A 17,705-nucleotide genomic window follows, 5' to 3' on the forward strand; every position below is an offset into this window, starting at 1 on the left:
CGGGTCCCTCTGACTGCATGACGTGGACGCGTCTGAATTTCCGTGATGAAAAAAGTAAACAAATGCTCATTAATTATTTGTTGCGGTTATTTTAAAAAAAAATTCTACGGCTGTGGTGATCACAGTCGTCCTTTACTGCGCACACATGACAGCTGTCGGGAGAAAAAAAAATATGGTACTTTTATTTCAGGAAATACAAAAACCCCCCAAAAAAATCAGTGGACCGACATTTTCTTTTAATATTTTATTTGTAAAGGTTTTTTGCATAAATACAATGCTTTTTAACTAAATAGCAACAGCTTTAGCATAATAACAGCGCACTTTTCTGTACAGAAATATAATTATTTTCAATCATTAGAATTCACAATAAAACAACATTCAAGAGCGACTTTCCGCAGGCTTTCCCCGCAAAGACGACCGCCACGCGACAGCATCACAGCCGTTCCCGGCAGACCAGCCTGCCTGCTTCAAAACAACCCGAGCCACCAAAGCCACCCACACACGCAGGCCCCTTGGGCCCCGTGAGACCACCACCACCACCAGCAGCAGCTTCGCCCACCCCCCGTTGTGTCAAATCAGACACCCCCGCCAACCACCCAACCAGCCTCTGATTCATCTCCCGCCACAGGCCCTTGAACGAGTTCCCCCCCCCCACCGCCCCATACACAAAACAATCGCCGCTTTCTCAGCATCCCTACAAAGACTCACTCGCGCCCCCGGGATTTTCAATCCACAGCTCGCACAAAAAATATAGCCGGCCCCTCCGTTCTTCCGCAGTGCAATCTTCCCGATTAAGATGACCCGTGCGCACGGTCGAGTGAACGGCACACACGCACTCCCATCGCTTCGACCCCTTCCGAACCACAAGGCACATGTACAGCACAGTACTCTGCTCGCGTGTGGCGAGCACCTTTCCCATGCACTTTTCTGTCTCCTCTGCTAAAGTCGGAGTTTTGACATCGGCCCTCCGTTGGAATCGCAAAACAGCCTGGGGTAAGAATATATTTTTTTGGGATTGTTTTTGAGAAGAGCAGCCCGTGGAGAGCCATCATCGTGCTCAGTAACTACCGCGAACACCAGCCCTTTCGCCCCGTTTCCCAGCTCCCAGTGCATGTGCCCTCTGCCCTGCCTTCAAAGAACACTGCGATAAAACAAACCCGAACAGAAAAATGAAGGCGACGATGAAATGTCATGTCACCATGTTGTCATTGTGTGTTTTTGTTACAGTGTGCTGGGCCGAACGCAGCCCCTCCGCCCGCCCCTGCAGTCTGGCTTTGGATTCATGAACTGACAGCGATCGAGGGCTTAATAATGGATGAACCCAGACCTCTTGACCTCTGCCTATGTCAGATACTCCCAGAGACGCGGGACCAAATCTGACCAGTTGGAAAACCAAGAAACGAAGCCGAGGGCAAACCCACGTGAGACCGAGCACACGGGAAAGATGGATGTGCCCGAGATCACCGATTGCGCCACATTCACCACGGCTCAGAGGGCCCAGGTTTGCGGGGCAACCGGCCATCATCACAGCTAGCTTGACAGCCTCCTTGCTGCTGGCCATGACGAGCCGATGGTCAGACACAGACCCCATCGATCGCCGCCCAAGGGCCCAGCAGATCGGGAGAGATGGCGGAAGCCAGCTCCGAGGAATGTGAGGGGCTCGCGCCAAGTGCCCTCGTTCCAGGATGACATCCAGCAGTGGAACGGACTCCTCCACACGTGGCCCGAAACATTTGACCGGCGTGGAAGACGCGTCATGCTCACGATTTGTCCACGCGATGGCTGGGGGCGAGCGGTGGCCAGCACTCTCCCAAGCGAGTGCCACGGCGAGCCCTCCGCCTTCACGGGGCTGATTTTTTTTATTTTACATTTACGAGAGAAAACAAAATGAAATAATATATTTTTAAAACGGAACTAAAAATATATATATGCGACGAAAGCAATATGCGAAATGCAAAAAGTCTCCAAACTTTTTCAAAGGAAAAAACGATAACAAAAAAAAGCTCATTTTGGTAACGCGTATGGATCGATGAACACAAGCCACAAATACTGTGTGTAGTGAGCACCCATTGTAAAGTTTGTCGTTATTTCAATAAACCAGAGAATCAATGCTCAGCAAAGCCTGCAGTCACATGCCTAGCTTTTTGAGAATTCTCTTTCCCAAAACTGAGCCCAGCTGAATTTGAAGATGAATTTGACAATATCCCAATCACCGTGATCACTTAGGAACACCAAATGAAACATGGGCCAAACTGTGAGGTGCGTTACTGGTCACGTACACGCACAGCTCTTTTTATAAAATCCACTGCTGGATGACCGACTGCCAAAACGTTGGGCACACTCAGTGGCCCGTCCTGACTAAATCGATCACCTCAAGCCTCCCGACCTCCTCGAGCAGGACTCGAACATTCAACGTTGTCACATTCGAGTCGGGGCACGTCTGGCCAGCAGCCAGAGATGGGCGGTCACGGGTTTGGGAGAGAACCAAACCTCGCACAGCACACGGCGCGGGTGACGCTCCGCTCTCCACCGCACCACACGCAAGCCCAATGACATCAAGAACCAAGGTGGAATTTCGACGAGCACGCGCCCACGTGTGCATTGGAAGGAAGGTCCATTTGGCGCATAATACTTAAACCTGGGCTCAGTGTTGAAGAGAACGTCATATTATATTCTGTAGTAGATATATAATTACATATAATTTCAAGTTAATGCTGTTGGCCGAGTAAAACACATTTCATGTAAAAGCTCTTCACAGACTATCTACAGCAATACCCTGTCAACACAACATCTCGGATGCTGTACAATGCAGACATCTGTACAAGTATTCACACGTGGGGTCGAGACGACCTCCGATTCACATCTACCCGCACCCGTCCCAGGCAGCGCCCTTCCAAGACACCAGTCCCACGCCCCACGCTGCCCACCCTCGACGCGCGCTACCAAACCGGCCTTGACGAGTGTAGTGTAACTTGGTGGCGGTGGCGGCGGCACCCGCACAGCGCTGGGAAATTAGGTCGGACGCAAGTGCCTCGTTACCAACTGAGCATCGATTTTCCAAACTGCGCAATCTGTGAATTGCCAGCTGCGCGGGCCCCATGCTCGCGTGCGGAACATCCTCATCGAAGAAGACGTCAGGAAAGCTGTCGGGCGAGTTCACCGCTCGTTTGGCTTGGGGCCTCGATTGGAAATGACGCAGCCAGAATCTCAGACGATGGACGACGGCGCATGCCCCGTCCGGCCTCGAGCGAGAAAAGGCGTCGGCTTTACGGCGCGTGTCCGTCGGCGAGTGGCGCGACGAACCGACACGGCGCGGGTTCACGCTCGCGCAGCGGCCCGGCGGAGCGAAGCGCACGGCTCTCCCCCCGAGCGTTGTCGGCTCGCGTCGCGCGGTGTTCGCCACGGCGTCCCCCGCGTTTTGATCCCCGTGCTGCGAGCGTCCGGAAGGGAACGGAAGCTCCCGGCACGCGGAGCGAAACGTCGTCGCGCGGCACGGCCCGGAAAAGCTCGGTCGGAGAGCGAGGCGACACAACCGCGAATAGCCTCCAACAGTAGCAGAGGAGTGCTGCTTCTTCCCTTGGCAGGGTTAGCGGACATCGTCCCAGGCCCCCCACACGCGCACGCCCACGCGACCCTCCCGGCGAGGCGGTCGCGGGCGGAGACGTGGGGCCCGCGGACATTCCCGTTACAGCTTTGCCCCTTCAACAACGGATTAATTATCGCCTAGCAAATAAATTACTCTCAATTGTATCACGTAAAAAAAATAAACACAATTCGAAGAAAAAAATTAAACGAAAAAAGAGAGAGAGGTGAGTTTTGGATCGCAGTGAACGAGCGTCGATGCGGGGATTTCGTGGTCTCTGACGCGGCGCCGTCTCCGTCGATGCGACGGCGAGCGCGCAACGCCTCCTGGGAGAGACGTCTGATGAGGACGCTACGCGAGGAACGGGCCCGGCACGGAGTTTCACTCCAGCATTCGGTCAGTAGTAGTGTGAGAACTGGAACGATTTACAAGGAGCAAAACCAATGGGCTGACATCTTCGGAACAACGACCCATCCATCGGTCGTCATCGACGTGAGCGCGAAAAGAGACCGCGGCTAAACCCGCGCCACACTCGGACATGTGCAACGCAGCAACACTCCTCACCGAGTGTTAAAGTACAAAAACAAACGCCCAGAAAACACACGGAAACCTCAACTCTGTACACGCACAAAACAAGAATCAGAAACACTTTCCCGAGAATGTCTTGATTAAAGCGTAATAACATCAACTACTATTATTATTCCTGGTTGTGTTTTTTTCATAAACTTTTCTCACGGTTTTTTTTGGAAAATGTTTCTTCAGTAATAATAATCAATAATCATAATATACAATTGAGATACATTTTATTTCGGCATCATTATTTTTCTTTATAAAAATACAGTACGTACAATTGTAAGTGTTCACGTGACGACAAAAGTAGAGAATTATTCTTTTAACAAAACCCTGAATTATTCTTGCAATTTCTTTTATATTTTTTTACGGGCAAGAGATAAATGCTCTCATCATCATCATCACCATCGTCACCATCGTCGTCGTCGCCATCGTTATTATCACTAAAGCGGCACTCTGCATTTTTGCCCGGGCGCTACGCTCAGCGGCAGCCCTCTGACTGCTGCAGGACGGTCTGGCCTGGAGCGCCGGGGGAGGCGATCGCTACGAGACCCCCCACCCCGGCTCCCACGGCCGCCTATGGCTCAAAGTTACTGCACCACCACCACCACCGCCGCACCGCGCGAAGCTCGCCACCGGGAAGAGTTGACGGCTCGCTCGGCGGCCGATCTCTCCGTCTCGCTCCGCGGACAGACCGGGAGAGCGCGGCGACGAGCGCAGCGTTCTCCGTGTTGTTGTTGTTGTTATTGTTGTTGTTGTTGTCGGTTGCCGGACGTCGGGTCCCGCGCGTTTTGAGAAACCGGCGTCCGACCGTGCGAGCGTTTTGCGGAGTTGGCGGGGAGTCACGCCGGCGACGCGGGGTGCCCCCCGTGGGGTCGAGCGAGCGGCCCGGCCGCGTCCCCTGCACGGAGCACCCCCCCCCCCTCCCGCTACGAGAATGGCTCCTCTACAAAGAAGTCGACGTGGCGCGATTCCCTTTCCCGTGCCCAGCCACCTTGTTGTATCTACGAGCAAAGCCTTCTATCGTTACCCTGTTTAAGCTTGTTTTTAATTTAAGTTACAATTCTTTCCCTACTTATGTCTGCGTGTTTAAATTACCATTGTGTTTTATTCACCACTACGACGTTTAGTTAAGAGACATGAACGGATAAACCATGGCGTGAGGTCTGTAGGTAGGTTCGTGTTATTTCTGAGGTTTTGCCACGCGGCGGCAGCGGCCGCGCTTCAAGTAGTTCCGAATCTGAAGCGGTCACAGATCTGGTTCCGAGGGCGACGTCGCTCTGAAGCCGTGTCCAGTGCGCCGGGAGGGAGCGCGCCGGCTCCCGGCACGGGTGAGGTATCTCGCGTGCTCGTCACGCCGGCTGCTCACCTCGGAGCACCGCCGTCTCATCGTCATCGCTCTCCCTCCTCCCCTCCTCTCTGAATCGCGCCACGAAAAAGGAAATCGTACGCTTCCCGATTACCGAATTGCGTTTGCATTTGGACAAACACAGAGTTCTGGAATGGACCTACGCTATACCCACTGCGACGGTGCGTGTGTGTGTGCGAGTCTGTACAAAGACAAAGACCTCCCGAACAGCCTTGAAGAGACTCTGTTGGGGCAAGAGCGAGCACCTCGATGATGACTGGCACGGCGCACGAAGGACGTGGCTGGCCAGCACCACGCCCGGCTGCCTTTGTCTTCAAAGTGGCGATGTCGACACTTCGTGTGCGGGCGCCTGCCCGATATTCTACATGTTCACGTGTGTGTATATGACTTATACTCGTTAGCATAGTAGCTTTCAATTTTGCATAAGAAGATGTTTGTAAAATTTGTAAAAAATAACATTAATTAAAAAAGGAACACCGTGAGCTGCTGTTCAATACCTTTGTAGGTGGAGAACGCGAGTAAGGCCATCGCACCTGGCTGGAGATGTACAGTAGTTGCTGCGGCTGTTGCCGCTGATGCTACTGCTGTTTTAAACGAAGAGCAGTTTCTAAACACATATACATATCGTAAAGAGGTAACAAAGGAAAAAGGGGAAACCCCAACCGCAAGTGGGCCGCGTGGCCCCCCAGTGGCCTCGCGAGCCGAGAGGCGACGCAGGTCATGGCGCCCGGCAGCTCGCGGGCCACCACCGGACCAGTCTGTGCGGCAGGAGGGATGTGGACATTTCGTTTCTGCTCCGCTCCTCCCGGCGAGATGACGAGCGCCATGCGCACGCGAGTTTTGCTACAACTTAAAGTGCACCAGTAAAACGTGGAGCGACTGATTGTCGGATTGCGCAGAGGTACAACAGCTTCTTCAACATCCAGCGTCTGTCGGGAGCTGCCGTCGGAGGGCAACCGTGGGGGGCCCCCACGCTCCCCCGCCTCGACCCCGGGCACCGCTTCGACCCCTCGAGTCTCGAGTCCGATTGTTCGTTGTACCTCCCCTCTAAGCGCCATCTTTGGATGACTGCACCGGACGAGCCGTTAGAAGGCCGCCGACGTGCGCCAATTTGACGAAGCGATACAAAGCGGTGCCCTCCGGCGGCGATCGCGTGGGTGAGCTCCTGCTGGCAAAACCACGCGCGAACCCCGCGCCACCGGCCCCTCTCGCTGGAAATGACGTCGGCGAACGTAACGAGCGGCGCGATGCAGGAGAGGGACGGTGGCGAACCCACGGGGTGCGCATGCGGGTGCCGAGCCCTGGCCAGCACGCGGCCGCCGCGGGTGCCGACAGTTCGGAGGAGCGTGACCCGCGGTGACCTCTGCCGCGCGTGGCGGTTGACGCGCCGAGAGGCGGGACGCGCCCGACGATGGCTCAGAGCGAAAGGGGAGCGGCGGGCGAAGCGATGCGCGGCCCTCGCACGCAGCGCGCGGGGGGGGGGGGGGGGTCGCGGAAGCGGGAGGGAAAAGTTCACCTTGAAAAAAAAAGCGAGCTGCGCGCCACATTCTTTTTACGCTTTCGATAATAAAATAATAATTCTGCGGCATCAAATTAAATGAAATGAGACCTCTGACGGTTCAGCTTTCGCAGGCGCGGAATGATCACCTCAATCACTGCTCAAGGACAAGCGACGGGGTGGGCCGGGGAGCGAGACCGAACGAGCTGGCCCCACGCGCCGCGTCCGCCGCGGTGCCGGCGGCCCCGAGGCTGTCGGTGCGGCGAGCGGCGCTCCCCCGCAGCTTCCGTGACAAATCAGCGCGCGCGCTTCTGCGAGGGCCAACAGAGAGAATGAACCTCGGGCTTTTGTGAGAAAGCGTTGACTGTATGGCAAGCAGCCTCGCGGACGAGGAGGAGGGGACCGAGGGGAAGAAGGGGAAGGAGGGGAAGGAGGAGGGGGAAGGAGGGGAAGGAGGGGAAGGAGGGGAAGGAGGAGGAGAAGGAAGGGAAGGAAGGGAAGGAATGTGACGGAGAAGATCCTGAGAGGGTAGACGTCCTGGCAACAGGTCGCTCCTGGCGGAGGCAAACTCAACGGCCAAACCCGACACACAACTCAAAGCAACGAGAACAACGGCATTCATAACCGTCGAGAGGAGATGATGGGCTTTTGTCGGATGAGCGCACGAGTTATGAAAACTTAGAGGGTTAACAGTTCCACAAACGTCTCATCGTTCGTTAAAATCACAGGCACCAGAGCTTCTGTCGACGATTCATTCAATATTCCTTTGCTACTCGTGGCTTCCTCCTTTCTCTTTCTCATCGCAGCACCAGCATCACATGCGGCTCGTTTCGTTAGTTTTTTTTATTACAGTATCATTAAGATTAGTTTCGTCGTTTTGTTTATTACTCTCGCTGCTGTCGCTACGCTTTAATTATTGACGATGAATACAGAACCCCTTGCCCACCGCGGCACGGGGGGTGGCGGCGCACAAGAGGCTCCTCGCGGAGCGGCGCTACTATTTACAGCGGGGCGACGCGCAACGGTCGTGCCGGCGGAGGAGCGCGGCCGCCGCCGCCGCCGCGGTGACGGTGCCGTGCCGGGCTCCGGCGCGCTCCGGAACGTGCCTTGAAATGCAAGGCACTGTTTGTGTGGTTTTGAAAGTTTCGAAGAACAGACGAAGGGAAAACAACAACTAAATACGCAAATATTAAATAAGAAAAGGGGGGGGGGGGGGTGGCTTACACGAAAAACACCACACGGGTACAAAGTCTGCGGTATAAATTACGAGTTGTTGATGCTGCGCTCCGGAGAGGGGGTGAACATCGCGGGGTGGCGTGTCGGCCCCGGTTCACCGGACACAGAAGCCTCTTAAAAACGCACCGTGGAGGGATGGCGCCCGCGCGCCCCCTGGGACCGCGAGCGCCGCCGCCTCCCTCGGCAATTACACGAGTTATTTACTTTTTAAAAGGCATCGGTGTCTTTAAAAAAAAAAATCACTCCCGGGATTTATTGTCCGGAAAACCTCGAGGCGGTGCTTGGCCGATGTGAGGACGCTGCCAATACTGCTGCTGCTGCACGCACGGCGGGTCGTGGCGGCGGCCGCGGCCGCCTGGAGCAAAATAATGAATGTTGTCACATTGCTTTTTTAAAGACTTTCAGTGGAGACGTAACAACAATAGTAACAACAATAACAATAAAAAAACGCGAACGAAGAAATAAACTTGGTTTAATTGGTCCGAGAACTGTAACACATCAGGACACCACGCACCCAGTTCGTCACTTTGTACATCGCCTTCCGGCGAGCGTCACCGTACCTCTTCGGCATTCCTTTGAGCGTGGCGGCCGCGGCAGGGGCCTCGGCGGGCCGTGGCGTTCAGGGAGGAACGGGCGGGGCCATCGGTCCGGCCAGTCGGCCGGCCGAGCGGTCCGGCGCGGGGCAAGCGACGAGCTTCCCGAGGGGACGGAGCGACGCGCCGTGGCCGTCCGACCGAGAGAAATGAAACACGCGAGCCCTCGGGAGGCCGCGCACGGGCGTCGTCGCTACCGGTTCCCGGCAAATACTTAGAGTCGGGCCAAGTGCCGTGAAGCGGACGGTAGGAGTCGTCTCGTTTAAGTGCAGGCCCGTTCGGGGAACGCGGCGGAAGCGGCTTCAGTCTCCGCGGAGCGGCGCGCCGGTCACGCGCCGGGTCGCTCTCTGCCGGCCGCGAGCAGCCAGGCGCGGCGGTGCTCGGAACCGCCGGCGCCCCTTCTCTCGAGACGGCTCGCTCGTCGTCGCGGCCTCGCGCTCCTCTCCGGGGTTTCCCGCGCGCCCGCCTGGCGTCGCCGTCACCGCGGCGAACGAGCGCGTCGACGGCGCCGCCCACGCCGGTCGCTCCATCCCGCTGGTCGCCCCCCCCACCCCCGGGTTCCGTGGTTCCGTCAGTCCTCAAACACCTCGAGGAAGAGCGGTGGGAAGAGCTCGGAGGGGCAGGTGACCTTCATGTGCAGGATGCGGCTGGAGTGGCAGGCGCCGATGAGGCGCAGGTCGGTGACCTTCATGAGCAGCTTGGGCCAGAAGAAGCGCATGGCGTGCTTGCGGTGGTTGACGTAGTGCTCGAAGGCGAGCAGGTAGGTCTCCTGCATCTTCTCCACCTTGTCCACGCTCACCAGGCCCGGGCGGTCTACCGTGTGGGCGGGGGGGACACGCGGTGTCGGGGACGCGAGTCAGCGTCGAGCGAGCCGTCCGGATACCATTGGCGCGGTCGTAGACCACGGATTGGTGTGGGTGCGGTGAGCGGGTGCGGTGAGCGGGTGCGGTGAGCAGGTGCGGTGAGCGGGTGCGGTGAGCGGGTGCGGTGAGCGGGCGTGGTGAGCGGGTGCGGCGAGCGTACCGGAGGACATGAGCAGGATGGCCTGCAGCAGCGCCACTTCCGAGTCGTCGAGCTCGAACGCGGCGAGCGAGCGGCCCAGCTCGAAGATGGCGTCGGACACGACGCCCAGGCCGCCGTTCTTGAGCTGCTCGCGCTTCACGGCCACCTCCCCGTTGAGCGTGAGCGTGTCGCTCTCAAACTCGTAGCGCACCGCCGCGCGTAGCGACATGATCTCCATGCAGCAGCCCTTGAGCAGCACGATCTGGTCCTCGCACGGCAGCTGAGACGGCGAGCGGGCATTGCCGGCGGGTCAGCGGGTGGGAGAGTGAATGCTTGGCTGTGTGGAGGAGTGAGTGAACGTGTGGACGAGCTGGTAAGTGGGTGGGTGAAAGAGTGAGTGGTGGGTGGAGGAACGAGTGGGTGGGTGGAGGAGTGTGACCGAGTGAGCAAGCAGGCGAGTGGGTGAGCGAGCGGGTAGGTGGACGGCCCTCACCTCTGTGAACATGGGTAGCTTCTTGGCGAAGTCGACCACGCGGGTGATGGCGGGCGTGATGATGCGGGTGAAGTGGCCGAACGCCTGCAGGTCGACCTTGTCTCCATCACGACTCGAGATCACCGAGCCGTGGCCGATGTCCTCCGACTGGCACGCACACGCGCAGGCATCGCGCACTTACGTGTGCACACAGGAATGCACGCCGACACATGTAAACCCGAGTACAGTACGCACACATCCGCATGTACACGGAACACATGTAAAAGTACGCGTGCACACGCATGTGTATATGTACACGCGCACACGCACAACTCTCATCATCTATTGCAACTTTAATAGTGCTGTTTGTTGCTGGCCGCTTGGCATTTTGGGCTTTTGGGCCCTGTGCTCAGCACCGTGCACGCACACACGGACACACGTGGACACACACACGGACACACGTGGACGCACACACGGACACACGTGGACGCACACACGGACACACGTGCACGCACACACGGACACACGTGCACGCACACACGGACACACGTGGACGCACACACGGACACACGTGGACGCACACACGGACACACGTGGACGCACACACGGACACACGTGGACGCACACACGGACACACGTGCACGCACACACGGACACACGTGCACGCACACACGGACACACGTGGACGCACACACGTACACACGTGCACGCACACACAGATACATGTACACGCACACACAGACACATGTACACACGTGCACGCACACACGGACACACGTGGAAGCACACACGTACACACGTGCACGCACACACAGACACACGTGCACGCACACACAGACACATGTACACACGTGCACGCACACACGGACACACGTGCACGCACACACCAAGTTCATGGTGTGTGGACGCACACACCATGAACTTGCGGTGCTGCTTCCAGGTGCTGCCCTGTGCGTTGGTGGCACGGTGAGCGTCGGTGACGACGCGGATGAGGTCCCACTCCTCGTCGCTTGGCTCCGGCCGCTCCTTCAGGCTCCGCTGCAGCTCCTCCTGCCGCCGGCGCTCGCGGTTGTCGGCGATGAGACGGCGCTTCGCCTGCCGCTTGCTCTCGTCCAGCACCACTGAGCGGAGGTCAGGGGGCGCGGGGTCAAGGCGGGAGAGGGCCAGGGGTGCGGAGACGGAGGGGTTGTTAACGCGGCTCTCCCACGCTGGTTTCGGGTCGCACCGCTGCGTGTTTTACGACGCAACTTCCGGCGTTTCGATCCACGCGTTGGGAGTTTCTCCAGGAAGCGAATTGGAAGCTCTCAGCACGAGCAGCGAAGTACAACTCTAACAGGTTAGGAGCTCACGGAAATATCGGTTTCCCTGTCACGCTACCAACATTACTCTCATATTCAGAGCGCATGGGATCAAGTGCACCCCTCGAGCAGGTGGATCAGAGGTCACTCGGCCTGCGCCGTTTCCACTCGTGACGCGTCGCCGACAGCGCGGCCAGGAGAACATTTGCGCAAAAACCACGTGCGAAAAAAGAGACGGGATAAACACGGAGAAGATGACCCGGAAAGACAGGGGGAGGATTTATACAGAGGGATGAAGCAAATTGGAGAGCAGGGTGCCGCCCAGGGATCCGTGCCGAGGAGACCGATGGCGGAAGCAGGAGAAGAGGACTTCTCTTCCCACGGGAGGCAGTGAAACCACAACTCTGATCTTCCCATCAACGCAACCGGGACGTGAAAGGTCACAGACGCATGCTCACACCCGGACAGATCGCCCTAAAACAACAACAACCATAACGACCCCCGTGACCGGCACGGCAACGAGGTGGTGACACCTTAACCCAGCAGCGACGCGAGCGTCGGTCACGGCGGCTCCGAGCCGGGTGGATCTCACACGCGATGCCGGAGATGGCGTCGTGAGGGCGCTCGGCCAGCGGGTGGCGCCCCGAGGCCGCGGCAGCGGCGCGGGTCGACGCCGCCGTCGCCGCCGTCGCCGCCGCGGGAGCCAGTCTCGTCGCTTCCTCGCCGCGGCGGCTGCAGCGATCGCCTAAACCCCGCGCGCCGGGAGCCCCGTAAAACCTCGTCGCTCGCGGCCTCTTGACGTCCCGATGGCGTTTTCCCGCGGAGTCGACGCGGGCGCCGCGTGGACGAGGGTGCACGGCGCTCGCGCGCCCCGCCAGACCCGTGAACTGCGTGCCACCCCCGCTACTACAGCCACCGCCATCACCGGCACCGCCACCAGCACCGCCATCACCACTGCTGAGGATTAGGAGGAGATTGAAGCTGCACCAGGGGCAGGGAAGAGGTTAAACTGCAGCTTTGCTAAAATGAATGGAATTTTAAAATTCTGCGTCTGGAAAAATGAAGGGGGGGGGGGTGAGGGGGGGATTGAATAGAAAAAAATGCGGTTAAATGGGCCAAAATTGTATTCTAAATCTAGCGGACGTCTGCAGGGCCAATTCCCTTCCTCACTGGGAAAAATACATTCGCTGTTTGGGTCTGTTTTATATCACTCTGACACTGCTTGGTTAATGGGACTTGAAATACAGTTCCATAAAATGCTTCTTTATAAAACCCTACGGTCAGACTTCCTGTGCAGGAACATTCGCAGGTCACCGGCTGGGCGCTCTTTTCAGCTGTCACGTTCGCCCTGCGTCTCAACGTTTGATTCCGTGTTTTTCTTTCGACGATGCCAACCTGCCGGTCACGGAGACCACGGCGGCACACAGTCCCGCTCGAAATCGGCTCGTTCGGCGGATTGTCTCGTCGCAAGATCACGAGAGGTGGCCCCAGCTGTGGGAGCCCTTCATCCGGCGGGGGATTGACCGCGGCTGCCAACGACGACGATGGAACCCCCCCCCCCCCTATTCCTTCCCCCTCCATGCTCCCGCTCCGCCTAACCCCCCCTCCCCATCCTCCCCGATTGGCAAGCGCTTCCGTGGCCCACTCACGTCTACGTGGCGACGGGACGCCGTCCTCTGTGCGCGCGCCGCGTCCGCGTGAACCGCTCGACTCGCACGGCGGCCGCGCGGAAACGCTGGCTGCCGAGGGCGCACGCCGCCTCCGGCCAACGCGGCTCCCGCGTCGTCGCTTTCGGATAAAAATACGGAATAAACGACGGTGCCGCGGCGCCCTCCGGCGCACGCGTCGTCACGCAGAGCGGCGGGCGACCAATGGCCGCAGCTGGACGGGACAGAGGGGTTCCCTCGGGTGCGCTGGATAATCGTCCCGGAGCTCACGCAGCGAGAGCCGAGAAGCCCTCCTCATTAGCAACAAATAACACGACGCGCGCGTGCGTGCGCGCGTAAGTAAACGCCCTGGAGGCAATTACGAAACAAAATGATCGCACTCAAGATGACACCGACAAGTCGTGACGCACTGCTCAGGTGTTGCGTAATAATGTCCACGTGGCGCCGACCACCGAGTGACTCTAATGGAAAAGGGCGCGATGGGACCAGCGTCGCCTTGACGATGCTGGGAACCACGGCAGCACGAGTGAGGCACGGCACATCCAGTCCACCCCAACAACTTCGGTTACAAAGAACTTGCGGCTGGTTAGAATTTTTTTGCAGTATTCGTTTTAATAATAATAATATAATAATAATAAAACTGCCTGCATAAGTGTGAACCCAGTGAACTCGCTGTGCCGTGCCTATGCAGGGCCCACCGCCCTCCCCTCCCGAGTAGCCGTGGCACGCGCGCTCCGCTAAAACGCACCGTATGGTGGCGAGGCGATGGCGTTACTGCGCTCGCTGTCAAACAACAGCGGTCACATCGGCTACTCGCCTCGCACGATCGAATCTGCAGCTTCAAAAATATTTACGCGATTTCCTGAATGCTTCCGAGAGTTTTCCGAGCAGAATTTTTTTATAAAAAGAATCATTTTCACGTTGGTAGTAGAAACTCCGCAAATATTGAATTAATCCGATTCAGCGCAGCGTTTCCCAAAGGAGGATCTTGGCGGCTGCGGTGCGACGTTGGCGGGCGCGGCCGCCCGCGAGTCCATGCCAAGCAGGCCTCACATGACCCGGCTCGCACCGCCGATCGGCGCCAACAACCACTGCCTTCGCCGCCAAGTCCACCGCCGCCAAACGGTGATAGCGGTAGAGCCCGGGCAAAGCGAAGTGCGGCGAAGCAAACGACACAACGGCCCGCACGGCCGCAGGGCGACCTTCGGCTGGGCCCAGACTGGGTGGTGGGTGGATGAAAGGATGGTGAGCTGCCTGGGGTGAGTGGCTTGGTGTGCGGCTGGGAAGATTGGTCGCTGTGCAGTTGGTAGCTTGGGCGAGTGGCTGGGTAGGTGGCTGGGTAGGTGGCTGGATAGACCGGTGGACGAAATGATTGACTAGCGGGTGGCTGAGTGAGTGGCTGGGGGTCTGGGTGAGTGGCTGGGTGGATGGATCGCTGGTTGGATGGGTGGAAGCCTGACCGGCTGAGTGAGTGGGTAGATGGTTTGCTGGAGGGTGGCTGAGTGGATCAATGGCTGGGTGAGTGGGTGGGTGGGTGGCTTGTTGGATGGGTGACTGGGTCAGTGACTGGCTGGTTGCATTGGTGCTAGATGCACGGTTCGTTCATTCGGAGAATGCGTGGCCGAGTGAGAGCGGGGGGTGGATGGATGGTTGTTGGATGCGTGGATGGGTGACTGGAGAGATGCCAGGACAGATGAATTGCTGGGTTGGGTGGATGGCTGGTTGGGTAATATCATAATGCATGCTATTCGCTGATGTCATGGCCCAACTCTCAAATTGTAATATTACTCAACACTACATTTCAATGAGCAAAACTGCCCCCGTGCAACTGCAGTGACCCTGGTCTCCCTTCATCTCAAAATTAACTCAACCCGTTACACATAGCACACGGACTCTTTTAAAGCATTAACGGTAACGATGATCACGCCGAGCCAATTGGAAACCGAGACGACGCCGCTGACACCAAGACAGAGGTCACCGACGACGACCACCAACACAGCGGTGACGATGGCCGCCGTGTGACGACGAGGCGGCAAGGACGGGCGGACGTTTCCCCAAGTTGCTGCCGATCTTCATTGAGCAGCGGCCTTCGTTGTTTACGTTCACGTTCTGGAGCGGCCTCCGCTCCATCGGCCGCCCAAGTCTCCCACACGGGCTCCCCACCCCGTGCGTAAAAGGGGGCGCGCGGCTCACCGCGGCCCCCTCCTTTCGACACGCGGCGGCTCCCTTGGCGCTCGCGGCTACGAGGGGCCGCGGCGTCCGAGCCGAATCCGTGCATCGGGTTGGACGGTGGGGCTCGAGGAGGAGGAGAAATAAAATACGGCGCGACTGAAATCAAAACCAACTCCACCTCGCGGGTCCGCAGGCGCGTCGACTGAGGCCGCGCTCGTAAGCCAGACCGACCGCGATGATGGCCGCCGCGTCTCGCGCAATATTAATAAAAGCTGCTCGCCGCTCATTGAACTTTAGAAAGACGCAAAATACCGCGAATCGAGTCGGTTTGAGGTGGGGGGGCCGGCGGTGGAGGGGCGCTAGCCGAGTGGAACGAGCGCACGTTTCGTCCACATTTCTCTCGGTGAGCACGGAGCTCACGCGACCCGCGACCGCCAGACCCACCCGCCCTCCCCACCACCACCCCAACCTTCGCGCTGCCAAAATAGATGCGAAACAAAAGATAATTGAGGCAGACTCGCGGTGCATTCGGGACTTATTAGGGTGGATGTCGGGCGGCTTGAGGAGGCCGGGCTGCCGCGCGGCACGGAGGATAGGGTTTCGGCGGCAGCTGTGCCGATCGGCCGCAGCTGGTGAGGATCGGCCATCGGGAGAGAGATCGGGGCGACGGGGGGAGCGCGGGGGTGGCGCCGCACTCTCCTCTGCTGCCCCGCCGCCGCCGCCGCTGCCCTCTCACCTGTGCTGCCCTCTCCCACTCCGACCCCCCGCCCCCCGCCCCCCGCCCCTCCGTCGGTCGGGCCGCCCCCCGCCCCTCCGTCGGTCGGGCCGTCCCCCTTCCGCTCCCCCGCGGCACGCCGCGTCACCTGCGCTCTGACCTCTCCCGCCGCCCCCTCTCCTCCACGCTCCCCGCCCCTCCTCCCTCTCTCCTGTCTCTCCGTCGCTCTCCTCCACACCCCTGCTCCCCCCCAACCGCTCCCTCCACGAGGTCGCACGCAATCTCTCCCGCGTCCCCTCTCGCGATCCCCCGCAGAGCCGGCTCAGCCCGGATCCCCCCCGCGCCCTCCGCCAGGTGCCAATGATTTACGCGCGGGCAGCGGAGGGGAGCTTCGCTTCTCTTTTAGAGAGAAGAGTGGGGGAAACGAGAGAGAGAGAGAGCTGTGGCTCTTTAGTTCTTTATTTTCTTGGTAAAACTCGCATTAATTCGTCCGCGCCGTGGCCGGGGCGCGGAGAGACGAAGCGTAAACGGACGCGGCGAGCGGCGGTCCCCTGGCCTGCACCCTCCGCTCCCTCCGCACCCTCCGCACGCTCAAACAAACCGGGGGGCCTCCATTCCCTCTGGGTGAAACCCACAGGAGGGCGGTGCTGCGGGGGGGGGGGGGGGGGGGCGGCGAAGGGCGACGGGGGGCTGGAGGTTCGCGGTGGGCGGTATGCAGGAGGTCGTGGGTCCCGACCCTGCTGTACATGCGGAGTGTGCGTGCCTCTCTCCCCGTGGTCGTGTGGTTTTCCCTCCACATTTAGAAACGTCCATTAAGATTATTTAGATTATTTTGGTGCTATAAATGTCCAAATGATGGGCCAGGTGGCTTCTGAAAGTGAATACCTCAGTGGCTTTTGCCTGGTAGGACGTGGATGGTTTAGTTGATTTGTACGTGTTTGGGTGATGTGTTGACTGTGCACTACGACCATGTTTGTCGTAGTAACGTTCGTACCCGCCCCTACTGGACATCTTCCGGCAGTATAAACAAATATTCTGATGCTGCAGACACCCGGCCCCCTCTCCTCCCCGCGTGGAGAGCGAAGGGGCGGTGCGGGCGGCGGCCCTCACGGGCGGCGCGTGGCGGCCACGTTGATTTGTTGTCGTGTCGCCGTCGGGAGAACGAGAAACGGGCGGAACGCGTCGAGCGGCGTGGGCGGGCGAGGAGGACGACGACGACGACGGTGGCAGCGGCAGATGAAATATCGGCACAAATTCACCGCGCCGGCCGTGGGTTTGGCGAGTTCTGACCGGCCGCTTGATAAATTTCGGGTTTAATTTGGCCACGTGAGAGGGAGGAATTGATCGTTTGAAAAAAAAAAACCGATATGGGAACATCTGTCATTCGTTAAGGGAAGTCTGAAGGGCACATTACATGCAAGGCTGAATTCATGCATTTCAATCGGTAGCAATAAAAGCTCCCTTCCCTTTCCCGTGCAGCCCATTTGTCTCGCGGGGGAGAGGGAATGCCGGGTGCCGGGGTCGCGCCGC

At 58.5% G+C, this 17,705-nt stretch overlaps 1 protein-coding gene across 3 annotated transcripts in view; it reads right to left on the reverse strand.

Moving 5' to 3' along the window:
* Positions 1–241: 241 nt before the first annotated feature.
* The window catches only part of LOC133356514 (thyroid hormone receptor beta-like), a 114,946-nt gene continuing 97,482 nt past the window's right edge, over positions 242–17,705 (reverse strand). For all 3 annotated transcript variants that reach the window (XM_061574079.1, XM_061574070.1, XM_061574061.1), the window contains exons 8-11: positions 11,239–11,444; positions 10,345–10,491; positions 9,873–10,131; positions 242–9,662 (exon numbers count right to left, since the gene is read on the reverse strand). In XM_061574079.1, coding sequence (XP_061430063.1) covers positions 9,421–9,662; positions 9,873–10,131; positions 10,345–10,491; positions 11,239–11,444 — 854 coding nt within the window. In that variant the 3' untranslated portion in view covers positions 242–9,420. The remainder of the gene's footprint in view (positions 9,663–9,872; positions 10,132–10,344; positions 10,492–11,238; positions 11,445–17,705) is intronic.

This window comes from Lethenteron reissneri, chromosome 7 (assembly GCF_015708825.2).
Source record: "Lethenteron reissneri isolate LAM-NWPU_2019-01 chromosome 7, ASM1570882v1, whole genome shotgun sequence".
Taxonomy (NCBI): Eukaryota; Metazoa; Chordata; class Hyperoartia; order Petromyzontiformes; family Petromyzontidae; genus Lethenteron; species Lethenteron reissneri.